This window comes from Lichenostomus cassidix, chromosome 4, assembly GCF_008360975.1.
Source record: "Lichenostomus cassidix isolate B80296 chromosome 4, HeHo_3.0, whole genome shotgun sequence".
Taxonomy (NCBI): Eukaryota; Metazoa; Chordata; class Aves; order Passeriformes; family Meliphagidae; genus Lichenostomus; species Lichenostomus cassidix.
This window is the reverse complement of record NC_139484.1, coordinates 2372048-2386426: the sequence shown is the minus strand read 5'-3', so window position 1 is coordinate 2386426 and position 14379 is coordinate 2372048. Positions and strand designations below refer to the sequence as shown.

The window sequence follows — 14379 nt, the reverse complement described above, 5'->3', positions numbered from 1 at the left end:
CTGAGCAGGGCTAGATTTCAGAACATTAATGAAAGATTTAAAAATCATCTCCTTCTGAGCAGTGGTGGAAGGCTTTGCATTACTGTGAATAATGTGAGCTGGAGTCGTGACTATTGACTTGTCAAAGGTAATTCCCTGCTCTGTCAGACTGCAGGAAGGACTGATAATGCAGGACTTGGAATTGGGCTGGTGCTGCTTTGTGGATGTAGGCAGAGGCCTTCAACACCCAGAGTGGAGATCAAGTACCTCACAGACACGCACTGAGTGAAGCCCAGAGTGGACTAAATTGAGTGCACTACTTGTTGCCTGAGAGGATTCAATATTTGGGCCTGGAAGGAAAATTAAATCCACACCTGAGGTTCTACTCGTGTATTACACAGCTACACTTCAAACACACTACACGAGTTTCTTACCTGTATTTATACTTTTGGAGTTCTTGATTTAAAGAATGGACATAGATGAAAGATCTGCACACTCTTTCTGACTTACAGGGAAAAAAAATAATGAAATCAGAGGACATTTGGTCTGTCCTGATTAAGTACATCTTGGGCGAGAAATAAAACTCAGTAGCCAATGTTTCCATTTAAAAACACAGGCAAACTGAAGCAGTAGAAGTTTCAGAGACTCACAGATTACAAAGGAACAATATAGACTCTGTTTTAACAAGGATTTTCAACTTACAATAGGGTGGTCCAAAGGGTATGATGAATTAAACAACCAGTTTGGCTTTCAGAAGCATCTTGCACTTGTTAAGAGTCATCTGATGTTCTAAAGCTGCTAGAAAGCAGAAAACACAATTTTCTAACACATGCAAAAACAGTAAGGCTTCACATGATTCAAGTGGTGGCATTCACTTTTATGCATACTTTGAAATTTTTGTTTCAGCAGTAAGTATCTCTTAATTTATTTATATATTATAGCTGCACTACTTCAATACTTTCACTTAGCATTCTTGCTGCAAAAAAATCAGCATCTGTACTCTTTGCTTCAATTCCTGAAGATGTTAAAAGTCGTAATTTGGAACACTTGACCTTAGAGGAAAAATTACAACTTTCTGTAGTATCAATATTGAAATATCTCAACACTTGTGTTTTGCATTGTTTGGAAAACAGCTGCATGTAAGAGTGCAACACAACACTATGTGCTGTGCTACTGATTTCATTGTTCTCCCAAAAACCACCTTTTTTCTCTCATTATTGGTATTTCTCATGGCTCAGGAAGCAGATGAGGTGCAGTGAAAGGTTGTCTTCCTTCTAGCAGTTCTCTGGTTGCTTTCTCTGAGGTTGTGTCAAGGGCTGAAGTGTCCTACAGCCCATTCCCAGGGCCAAGTGCCTGCAGGCTGCTTTCTGCTCTTTCATGCCAGGTCAATTTAATCCAATCCTGCTCTTTGCTGAGGCTGCCTTGCCATTCTGCACACCAGCATGGTTTTAGGTGCTCTTGATGCTAAATCAGTCGCATATTCTCATGAGAACATTGTGAAGCTCTCTGGAGTTTTCTATATGGATTCTTTAAAGCACCACAAGAGGAAAGAAAACCAACCACAGGGTCCAACATGCAAAATTCTGGTAGAAGGAGCAGTGCATGCAGGTGCTGTTGTCCGTTTTGAGTGATGATGTCCACATTATTTTAAACACATCAGCTAAAATGCTGGCTTTTATTCTAATGTAACTGTCATTATATCCACTTGGATAAATTTATTTATCCATCTCAATGATATTGCTTGTTTCAGCTTGCTTGGTTTTAATTCAGGCCTGAGCTGCTCTGTAATCATTTGTTCAAGTTTATGACATTACACATTGTTGACTAATAGCTTCATTTTGCTGAGTTTCCATTTATTACTGTCACTATTACAGCAGGATTTAAATTTTTGTAACTTGCCTATCCTAGCATGAATGTAATTTCATTGACGTTTAACACTGATCCTGAAGGCTCCTCTTTGACTGTTTGTCACCTAAAGATCAAATACTTTTGCTGCTGACTTTTAAAATCAATTATAATCTTGCAGGATTTGGCTCAGAGGATAACCCAAAGTGAAAGGCAGGGAGTCTTAAGAGAGAGAGCTTCCCAATGCATTACATGAGATTGATTTTTCATGTGCAGAAACAAAAGGTCTGCTGAAGGGGAAAAAAAATAAAATATCCAAACCCCCCAAAACAAATAAAAAATTCCCAACCCAGAGTCAAGTATTTTCTATGATACTTGAAAAGTATGCAGGAATCTGTTTTTCAGTCAGTGAAATTTTAGAATCTGAAGTAGAAGAATTAAATACCCATCACTAAATCCCTTTACTTATTATCATGAAAACATATGTTTAAAATCTATTTAAACTACAATTTATCATTTTAATAACAAGATTTCTCTCTCTGCTTTCCAACAATCACAGTATCATAAACTGGACCTGAAGGAAATATCCTAGTTCAATAACAAAATGGAGGCAAACTGAGGTAGTGTGCTGGGTGATTTTCCATCAATAGATAAACAAATAAATGCCTTCACTTTCAGAGTTGTTCCTTGTCTGTACAAATAACAAATATAGATTAATGGAATCTTCAGAAAAATAATAATGCAGTATCTTAATGGAAGGAGCCAATGTTTTCTTGAAAACACCCTTTCACACTACAGAACCATAATTGTTCTTTAAATTCCCAGAGAGAGCATACATTTGCCTCACACTCTGAATTAGGTTGAAAAACATTTTAAGGTAGTGAATTTGAAAACTGTTAGAGGAATTATTTACTTATGGGTAAGCAGGAGGGCCACTGAAACCAGATTAAAGCTAAATATATTTTAAAGGCAGATTTTAACAGCAGACTGAATAATCACATAAAATAGACATTAAAATGCACGACCTTGTGTAGCAATACTCAGTGATTGCTGTTCTTTGACCAATAATTGGGAAGAAGCTGGGGAAAAGGCAGAGCCAGAAAGCAGAAACACAGGATGGGGAGTAACTGTGGGGAAGATGAAGGAGCTGCAGACAGAAATCTTGCACAAGTAGAGACAAGGCCAGATGGGCTGGCAGGGAAGCCCAAGACAATAAAATTGCTGAAGTGAGCCAGGATCTGCAGGATTGCCCTTTCCTTGTCTTTGCAAGCTGCTCCTTGCTGCAGGTGTGCTCTCCTCAGCCCTTCTGCTTTCCAGCTTCTCCTCCCCATGCTGAGAGCCTCCCCACTAATGAGAAAATAGCCATTACAGCAGCAAGCCAGCGCTTCCTGGGGGACACAGGGTGACCTTTCTGGATGCATATATTGACACCAAATTCCATTGCTGAGCTACCAACACACAATTTTACTCAAAAATTACATCTCAAAGTATTTTCCTAATGGCAAAATTTTCTTCAGAAAACTGAATATTGGGGTCTGCTTTAACCACATTGGAACAATTTATTATATTAAACAGGACAACACATTTTGCCTTAAAAACAATGATTTAGAGTACTTCCTTCTGGGAATTCAGACATTTTTAGCACAAGAACTTCAACCTGCTGCAGAGTTGTGCATGTCATTATCTAGCTACACATATTCCAATTACTTCATCCTGGGAGAGGTGTTTCTCAGCCCACAGAGAAAACTGGAGGCCAGGCAATAATGGCAATAGAAAGGCTCCTGACTGAAAGAAAAGGAACGAGTTCAGTCACAGCAATGCAGTGCTCTAATCCAACCAAAAATGCCCTAACAAAATATGGCAAAATATGTTTCCAAACCAATATTCTTTGAAATCTCCATGTGCTGAAGGCAGATGTTAAAATTTTGTCTCCTCTGGAAATAAAGACAAACACTGAAATACCCAAGGGGAGGAAAATGTATGATTTCCTCTCATTTGGTAGGTCTGCTCCCCATTTAAGGACACAGCCTAAATAATGAAGGCCCTTCGCAGCAAGGGTAAGGGTAAGATGGTTAAAAAGTTACAATTTGAGCTCCCCAGGAAAAGTTAGTATGACAAACATGAATCTGGGGAATCCTGTAAGTGCAAAGAAAGTTTCACTTGGGGTAGAACCTTTGTAATTGAAACCCAAATACAAATAAACATATGTACAATGTAACCATTCATGCACATACAAGACACTAAAAGCAGAATCACAAAGTTGTTTTGTCGTCAGAGCTCAGCATTAAATTTGTTTTCCAATTCCAGTCAATTTGTTATCACAAATGCTCTCAATTAAAATGTTTTATTTGATACAGGGTGAATTAAAACCATCTTTTTATTCTGATGATAGAGAGGCACTTAGCAGAATATAAAATAGTGATTTAATGGCTACTTAATGGTCTGAAGCTTTAAATGAACAAATCATAAATTAAGGCTTTTGTAGCCTTTTATGCTTTCCCATTTGGATCCTAAAAAACCAATTTGCATTCGTTATGTAGGTCTAATATACAGTACCTTACTCCCCAGTGACACTCAGCTGCATTCCAATATTTGTCATGACAGTGTGCTCGACACTGCTGCCTTCGGAAGAGCTTCTGCTTTAAGGTCTGGGACACAATCCTTCCTTGCATGGAATGGTTTCAAACCTGACTCTGAACCTGCTCCAACAGCCAGACTGTGAGCAATCACATCAAATCCACTTGTTTGTCTGCAGTTCACTTCATAGTTTGAGACCAGGTAGTTGGGATGGATTTTTGAAACACCCTATGAAAACTGAGCACAGAACCTGGGTAAGTAAACAGTGAGTTTGCAGTGAGAGTATATGAAAGAAATTCCTTCCCAAAAGTGTGGGCAAATACTTCTACTTGAATCAGATACATTAGTCAGTCTCCCTTTCTTCCTGAGCCACTGTTGATTACAACACATCAGTAATTTAGCAGTTGGGGAAAAAAATTAAAAATAACTTCACACACACTCACACATATATTTATGTGAGTATTTAAAGATTCATCTTGGGTAAAAATATAATTTCTTGATTTAAATAAAGTATTTTCAGCAAAAAAAAATTCTGAAAATAAATAAATCAAAGCTAAAAAACCCAAAGAAAATCCCTAAGAAAGAACTGTAATACTACTACCAAAAGAAAAATAATTGGTCTAACAATTTTATTCCATTTCCTGGGGCTTCCTTTCCTCTTCAGAGCATTCTGTGCCAATACCTTTCCCTTTAGCACTGCTGTCTGCCAACAGGGCATGTTCAGCTGGCCTCAGTGGTGCCCCAGCAGCGGGGCCTGTGTGTTTGCTGATCCTTCTAATGTGGTGTGTTTGCATTTTCCCCCCTGGACTGCATCATTAGTGTTCACCCTGTTTTCACAGGCACTGCCATCTCCAGGTCATTTCAGCCATTTCTGCCTCCTGTGCAGTTTGCTCCCATTAAGGAGCTGTGTTTGCAATAATTCTCCCCAGACCAATTACTTTTGCAAGCACCATGGAGCCTTTCCTTTTGCTCCCTCTCTTAGATCCATTTTCAGCTTCCTCCCTGCCAAAATCCTACCAGGATTACATAATGACAATGTTAGTATCTCAAATGGCACCTGAGAGCTTACATCCTCCTATTTCGAAATTTTATTATATTTTTAAAAAATAATAAATAACCCTATTTTAATGTCACATAAATTTATATGTGAATCCTCTGTCACAAAAAACTGGTCCAGCTGCCTCTGGGACTGTCAGCACAGTAAATAGATGGCATCAACAAAACAAGCTCAACCAAACAACATTATTCGCCACTTTTCAGGGGGGAAAAAGACAGCAGCAGCAGCATCTCATGCAGTCTGACTTTTGATTAAAGAACCAAAGCAAACCAGTGAAAAAACAACAAAATTTATTATCAGACCTTCAGAAATCCATCTGTTTACACTTTTCATATCTCTGTCACCTGTTAGGGACTTTGATATTTTAAATGAATTTGTCTATGATAGCCCTCAAAAAAAAGAAATTTGCATAAAAATCAAGTGCTATTAAATGTTCTGAGTAGCATTCATGCACTTGTGCTGAATTCAGAGATCACAAATACTGGAACAGACTGAATTAGAGATGTGACATCTGAACTACTACTGGGGTGTTAATGCACATCAGTCCTGTAAATGAGTTTTCTGGAGAAGTTAAAGCTTAACCAACTTTTTACACTAACAAAGGCTAACTGCATATTTTGTGACTTCCAGATCACTTTCATGTGCTGTGCTTCTTTATGCCTGCAGCCCTTTCTTCTCTGGTGAGGTAGCCAAGCAAAGGTTATACCCAGACACTGAATGTATTTTCAAATAACTACTGAATTTATGACTGAACAAAAGCAGGTTTCCTATCACTATCCTCATACCCCTTCCCTAGAACAAGTATTTCTAAATTAAAATAATGCATGTAACAGCACCCTAACACATGAGATTTCTTCCAGTCAGGAGGAAATTTCATGTAATGATACTTTGTAGATAGATTGTGTCATAAATGTTCCATGAGAAGTCACAACTACAGGGCTCCTTGTCTAAGCACCTTAGGAGCATTGTGTTCTCACAATACTGAGGATTAACTCTTGAAGACACCAAATTCTCTTCTGCAAGTTCTGCTTTAAGAGTGAGTTTCTTCCAGAGCTGCTGCTTTCTTTGTGACTTTCTTCTTCTCATTTCCATCTACCTCTGTCCCTACTCCGTTCTGCCTTCATCACTACTCCTTCCTCTGAGTTTGAGTTACCTTAAGGCCCAGGTTATATGGAGACTTGTTTTGAAGCACTGGAACGTGCAAAAGGGGTTCAGATATTCTGGCATGTGGGTTTTATGCATGGAAACACTGCAATCACCAAAGGAACTGATCCTTCAAGGGAGACATTCTATGGTGACTGAGAAAAGCTCAAGTCCAGTCATGCAAACAGTTCCATATACTGATTTACCACAGTGACTGGAATTCTTTTTGCACATTAAATATGACTGTGTTTTGCACAGTTTAAAAGGACCATTGTTATCTCCCAGTTTGCTCACAAGGCAACAGAAAACACCACTGAAGCAAGGCTTACCTTAACTTTGGACCAGGTTCTTTCTGAAACAATTGTGCACCCAGTTTCAGGGCAGTCTGACTGCCCAACCTTGATGTTGCTCCAGCATGGAGTCAGACCATGCCTGGGAACTCCTCCCTGGTTCCACAAGGCAAACACGAGCTGCAAAAGCCTGGCTCCAGTAGCAGCTTGGCAGGAAATTCTAGAAATCAAGAGAGCTTTGTAAAAGCAAGCTTTCCATCTAAATTTTCAACATTACGATTTACTTGGCAAGTTCTCTGCCAAACACTCTTTCATGCAAGTCCATTTGCATTTTTCTGCTAAGGATGGACTCAACAGAGAACTAAGAATATTCTAAGAAGTCACCAGACATAAGATTGGTAGAAAGCCAGTGAATATTTTCACAACTGCCAAGGATTGATGTAAACATAAGAAAGAAACAAGAAAATGCTCCAATGGAAAGTTCTGACTAAGAACTCCTTCAACCACATCATGGATTTTCGAGAAGGTGTTGAACAGCAAAGAATACTAAGAGCATTTCAGCTCCTCTCTAGCCGCACAAAAAGTGTTTCTTCATGTTTTAATCCTCAACCTTTCCAATACTTTCTATTTCTGAAAAATGGATGTTTACAACAGAGTCCATCAAGATGTTATTTTGGTACTTATGGTAACATTAAATCTCCACTAATCAGTGAAAAAAAGTACCACCAGTGATGAAAATACTCATTCCTCAATGTGTTGAGGACGTATCACTGAGAAAAGATTACAGCCCTGTGGTGCATGCATTTTGCTAGTATGGACTGCTACAATACCAGACAAATTTATGGACAAGATGATTTTTACAGGCTGTATTTAGCATTTATTTTGCCAATTATATTGAAGAATTTGAATATTTCATTAAATGTAGAGCAAAAACCAACTGTGTGCACAGACATATGTGAGTATAAATACATATGTACCTAAATACTTATCAATGTTTTAGGGTTTTATATTGTCAATTTTAAGATTTTTATATTATCAATGTTTTACAACGACAGCACAAGGAACAACCATTCTAGTAGCTCTACACCAGAAGCTTTAAATTTTCTAAAAACATTCTGGTTTAGCTTGTGTTTTATAATTTATATTAACATTACTGATTTCCAAGGGGTAACATCTGGGTAAACAATCAGTAGTTCACAAAAAGTATATGAAGGTCACCAGTCTTCCAGTTTTTACAAATGTCAGCATATAAAATAGCAGCCACTTAAAACAAAAAAAGCTACTGATACAACAGAAGCAGAAATCATAGAACTATCTAAAATATTCTGTGAGCATTTGCAAATGATTGCTGCCAAAACATTGATCAGTACAAATATTCTCCAAACACACAGGAAAGACAACAAATAAAATGACCCTTCAGAGTCCTGTATGTGTTTCAGCTGTTGGGAGACTTACTGAAATTTTGATAAATAACATTTTTTAAAAAAAGCAGAAACATGAATACTGTAAAATTTTTATAAAGGATCTAAGGATTTTGACTGACACAGTTTTTGACACTGATTTTAAGATTAATATCAATATTAATGACATAACTTCTGTAAAGGAAGTCCTAAGTTACTCTGAATTGAGTATACAGAAATAGAAGCATCTTTAAAAAATATTATATGGTTCATCATAATCCATTATTCAACTGGAGTGTGTTAGGCTGCTTTATTTCACAACCCACTAAGTAAGTTCTATTTCAGTGCTTACTACTTTTGGGGTTGTGAGAAGAAAGAAAACAAAGTTTCAAAAGTTACTGATGAACATTCAGACATGGAAACAATACAGTTACTTTAAGTCCTATAGCCTCCTCCTAAGGAGTAACTGAATTTAGAGAGAGAGACAAAGGTGAAGTCATTAGAAGTTAAAACAGACAGCTAAGGAAAGTACAATTAGACACTTGAATATAAAATTCCCACAAAGTTTTGATGTTGCTACTGTTGCTGCATTGTCATAAAGCAAATTGTTCTCCTATAAAACTCTAAAATCTACTCAGAGCAAGGGACAAAATATGCTGAGCAACCAGCAAGAGATGCACTGAGCTGGATTTGATTTCTTTGGGGAGCTCCACAATCAGATAAAGCATTTGGGACCAGCATGAGCACCTCCTTCAAGAAGCCTGCACAGTGTGCACTCTCACTGGTACCTCCAAGAGCTCTGAAATGGCATCTGCCAAGCACTAGGCTCCAGTTCTCATAAATGTTTTGAGAGCTTCTTTCCTCAGTGATAACTTCCCACGAGCCTCGAGTGAATGAAAAAGAAGAGGCTCCCAGGTAAGTCATGACTGAAATGTTTCATGAGGCTTACATAAAACAGGTGCTTAGCAGTGAGAAGAGAGGTCTGATAGAAGCTACAGGAGTATTTCTTTATCCACAGCTCTTGTCCTTCACCAGACACTGCTGAAGCTCTGTCTTGAGACACCAGCTCAGCACTAGGCTGGTCAGTAACTCAGTGACCTGCACATTCTCCTAAAGCAAGAAAACCCCAAACTTTTTTTTTTTTTTGCTTCTTCTTATATTAGGCTAAAAATAATTTTGCCATTCTTATCTACGAAGACAATCACAAAACTCTGTAAAAAGCTACTTCCAAAGAAATCTTTGCTTGTAGTAACTTAACTGATATGTCCATTTTGAGAGTGCTCAAGGTGTATAACTGAGGACATGACAGAAAAAAATGAAGTTGTAGACAGTGGGAAAGAATATTTCACAAACATGTCCATATCCCTCTTGAGAAATTCTAAGTAAACGGGTCATTATCCACTTTTTAAATTATTATTATTTGCTTAAAAGAGTTATGAGTTTGTACCAAATACTTAGGTCAAAAGTTTAAACATTAGTTAGAAAAAATGGGCACTTTTTATCAAACGTAAATTTTTGCAAGAATTCTGTAAGGCAAATAGATGGGTTTATGTCACTGAATTCTTTTAAGTATTGATTCTAATCCACCCACACAAAGTCCTAAATTACTCATGGCACAATGTACTTATCACAAACAGTTTTTAGACTTGAGAAATACATATTTTCAAATTGATCTTCCATGATCAAATAACAATCTAAAAAAAGCTACAGCTTTCCAAATTGATTTCTGCTCTTCTAACCTTCTGCAAATCAGTTGTTTGGTACCTTTTTCTGTTTCGCCTCAAAATATCTGCCAGGCTTAGAGAAACAGTGCACAAGTGCATCATCAGGCTACAGCTGCTCACTTTGAGGCCTCAATCCCAAGCCATTAACATCAGTGAAAGGTTTTTATTGATTGCAGTGGATGGCAGAACAAGCTGTACCCAGGATGTGTTGCAAATTGCATTTGATGTGCTCTGGCCTTTTCCCTTTAGATACCTGTGTGATCATAGTAAAAGACAGTTTCGCTTCATTTCTAACTAATTTTTAGAAGAGGGGCTCTTTTCCAAAGAATTGCCTCAATTGAGTTTCTTCTGATAGCCAATCAGATCTCAGAATCACAATTTCCTCTATTTCGCTTCCTTTTCCAATTCATCAGATCTCTTTTAGGGCTTCACACAATGATGTTCAGTAGAACTTTGAGAGACTCTGAAGATCCTGCCCTGCTGAGGGGTGAAGGTAAGGTAAGTGAGGGAATGCATTTCTGACCTTCGCTGTTCCAAGTTCCTAAGCAGTAAGCTGCTTGCAGAAAATGATTTTCAGCTTTCCCACTGAATCAGTTAATTGCCTTCACACTGTAAAAATTCATGGGATATGTGTGAGGGTGTGGTGGCTCCTGCTGCTGCCCACACAAACGTGACACAATCCGTGGTGGATACAGGTAGCAGCCCATTTTACATTGCCCTGCCAAGGCCCCACAGCAACAAGTGATTCCATGTTCTTGCCCCTTCATACCTGTGTGAATGCCACTTCCAAACCTATTGAACAGGCATCTGTGTCAGAGTGAGTCCTGCCTGCTTGGATATGAGAGATGAGAGCCTGAGTCTTCACTGCTCTCCTCTTTAGGACACTGAGATCCTAAGGAGCTGCTTGTCTCGCTCACGCCTCACCACAAGGACTGTTTTTCTCAAGTTGAACTCAGCAAGGCTTTACTGGCCTGAAAAGACTCTCCACTGAAGATGCCAAAATGAATTCCTAACATCCAGATTCTCAAAGACATAAAAGGTGGGAGTCACACACGAAAAGGCAACACACTTTTTGGGTAGAGGACTTCCCTGTAATTTTCCATACTTTCACTCAAAAAGAAAGGAAAACCCGTGGGCACTCTCAGGCATCACACTGGAGCACTTTTTCTTCTTCTTCCAAACTTAAAATACCCACTGAACACACATCAGTAACCTCAAGCTTGTAGTTCAAGAGCAACAACAATAGCAATTGATTCATGCAAAAGTTTGGGAAGTTTCATTTCAGTCAGACCAAAAACAGTAACATGCCAGATTGCAAAATAATTTTAGTGAAGGTTTGTGTTTTAATTTAGTCAAACAAAAAATAAAGAAAACTAAAAAAAAAGAAAAAAAGAAAGGATTAAGCCTTATCTTTTCCTTCAGTGTAATGGAAAATAATAACTAAAACCACTCTCTCTGTGTCATCCTCAATTAAAATGCTTTAAGTTTTGAATTTAGCAGCCAAAGAGATAAATCACTTCTGAGGAGCACTGAACAGCAGCAAAAGAAATGTTATGTTACCCTTAATTCACCACTGTCAACCATCCTGATTATTTGCTTTTTCTATATGCTTTAAAATTCAAGTATATACATTTCTGTTTAACAAAACCTTTGAGCACACACATTTCTGAAATCACAGCTGTGAGTTTTAAGAACACACAAATAAAGACAGAATTTAGAGTAATGGAATATTTTGGCATATATGTTCATTCCATCTTTTACATTTTGATAACATAAACATCATTTCTGTTTCTTCCATGGGTAAAAGCTGTAGGCATATGTGACTGCAAACACACAGAGCTGGGATTTTGTGTTTTCAAGGTCTATACAAAACACAGAGAGACCTTTGCCAAAGGTTAAATATTTCTTATCGGCTTCAACATCTGCTATTGATCTGGAGATTTATGGCTAAAATTCAGCTGATTATGTGACCTTGAACTAGAGCTTCTTGGATTTAAAATGTAACTTGATTCAGCCCTATTTTATATTTTATTGAATTAAACATATATTTTGACTTCTTACCATGTGACTTGTCTTTTGAGGGAGAGGCTAAAAGGAACACGTTGTGATTAAAGCTGGAACCTAACAGCGCTTTCTGTCATCCAGTTTGAGGTGGGCCACAGACATTTTGGCCTGATTTTTTTTTAATGCTCTCACAATCCCACAGAGGTCTCTGCATACACTGAAGGTATTCAAAGGCTCTTATACAATGCAGTTCAGTCTGACAATTCTCCTGATGTGTTTTTTCCGTAAAGTGGTGAGCCACACTGAGAAATCTCAGTGGCCCATGGCTGCAATTTTAAGGAAATGCTTTGTTTTGACTGAAGATGGTTCACGTTTTAGAGCAACAAAAACTAAAAAATGCTACGGTGCCACTGCAAGTCACTTTATACCCACTTAACTGTGCATATGACATGATTGTGTGTGAGGGGACAGAGACCAGAAAATAAATGTTTGCTCACACTGACCTGGAGTCACAGCCCTACCAACCTGAGGCAGCGATGGTTTCCAGAGGAGCTGGGACCAAGTGGAAAGCTCTGCTTGGCCCCTTGAGCCACCCAATCCTCCAGCCCAGGGTTCCTCTGCAGCAAGGAAACACACCATTAAAACTCCTGTGTATATGGAATGTGTCTGCCTGAAAAATTAAAAATGTATGATGCTGCATTGTCCAGAAGAGTTGGAAATAAAGTGTTGTAATAATGAAATATTAATATTTAAAGTCAAGAAGTACAACCCCAGAACACAATATATCACACTACAATTTAGTCACCAGCAATAACTGTTCTGTACTTGTGGATTAAATGTGCTGACGTACAAAAGGGAAACAGGTAAGGACCCCATTTTTACTTCCACATATCTAAAATAAAATTAATTTTAATTAAAGTTTGATTTGTCTATCACAAAGGCTGTTTTTTTAATGGTTACTGATCACCCTGAGTGCAAAATTTGCTTATCATTTAAAGCAAGCTCAGTTATATTCCAAGACACCTTCCAAAGAAAGAAAGAAAGAAGGAAAGGAGGCTTGGATGCTTCAGGAAGATCTTCAGGTGCTGCTGTACTTATCATAGCATTCCTGGGATTTCAGAGATACCTCCTCACTGGATGCATTATCGCTTAGCTCGGGATCTCATGGTTTATACGGCAAGAGCTCCGGAAGGAGTGACACGGCACAGAGCTCTGGTTAGAGGCACTGGAGCTGGAGGCATTTCCCTGGCTTTGCTGAGCACAGGCTGCTGCCTCTGCTCATGCAGATAGAGCAAATTAATCCACCACATCCTCAGCAGCAGCACTAAGGCTTGCTTTGCACACAAGAGAGGATTATTGTCAATATAAATAATTTTGTGTGTCAGACTTATCTCAGCAGTGTGACTCCTCGCTAGCTGCCACCTCCCAGCACCAGGGAAGAAATGAGGAGATAAGGCCAACTGCTGTGGCCACCCAAAAAATAGGTGACTAAAAATAATGCAGAGCTAAATCCAGCAGTGGGATGGCAAGCAGGGTAACTCAGGGAAGAAGAGTTTCTGTCTCCAACTTCTTGCATAATACAAACTGAATGGATAACACAAAACAACCTCCCACTGACTTTGTAGTTTAGCCATCAGATTTGACAATAATTGCACAGAAATTCACAGCAAGTTGAGATAAGAGCAACTAGAGCATCGTGTGGCTCTCAGTAATAGCTCGTGGATCAAACACTGTTGCTGAGTTGGTAGTTTTAGTTGTCTGCTCTGGGCTTCCAGGGACTTTGTATATCACACAAGCTGTAAAATCTGAGCACTGAGGAAGCTACACCCACTGAGATAGGAAGTGGCAAAAGTGATAAGGCTAACAGAGGACAGCAACAGGATTAGACAAAAGAGACCAGGATTAACTTTGGAGTGAGAGGCAGACACAGCTGGACTGAGCATAACAGGGATAAAATCATCACCATCATCAGAGAGCAAAAGAAGTGTCTGGATTTAAGAGACACACAATCAAGAAATGTCAGCAATAGGCACTCTTGAAAACAGAGAGAAAATCAGGAAGGGGAAAATAGAGAATATTCCAAATGCAGCCTTTTGGAAGGTAATAGCTGTTGTTAGAGCTGTCAGCTATAAACCAGTCAGAAGACAGATGTACTTGAAATGTCTTGTCCAATAAAGATCCCAAATGTCACTCAAAATGATCAGACTATTTATTACAGACTCTGTAATGGAAACATGAAAGAAGGCATGGGACGACAGAACAGAGACAGATGGACTGTTTGCTACATGTCATTTAATATCAATCAGTGACAAGAATTTATTAACACAGTTGCTGCTTTAATGCATTGAACAAGCTTAAAA

The 14379-nt window shown here is 38.5% G+C and overlaps 1 protein-coding gene across 9 annotated transcripts in view; it reads right to left on the bottom strand.

Annotated features, from left to right (window-relative positions):
* Positions 1-14379, bottom strand: part of LOC146437682 (uncharacterized) — a 135457-nt gene that overhangs the window by 11487 nt on the left and 109591 nt on the right. For 8 of the 9 annotated variants that reach the window (XM_085057620.1, XM_085057613.1, XM_085057615.1 and 5 more), the window contains 3 exons: positions 12523-12636; positions 6931-7071; positions 4381-4638 (listed from right to left, as the gene is read on the bottom strand). In XM_085057620.1, the coding sequence (XP_084913746.1) occupies positions 4381-4496 (116 nt within the window). In that variant the 5' untranslated portion in view covers positions 4497-4638; positions 6931-7071; positions 12523-12636. The remainder of the gene's footprint in view (positions 1-4380; positions 4639-6930; positions 7072-12522; positions 12637-14379) is intronic. The other variant, XM_085057617.1, reaches the window with a different exon arrangement.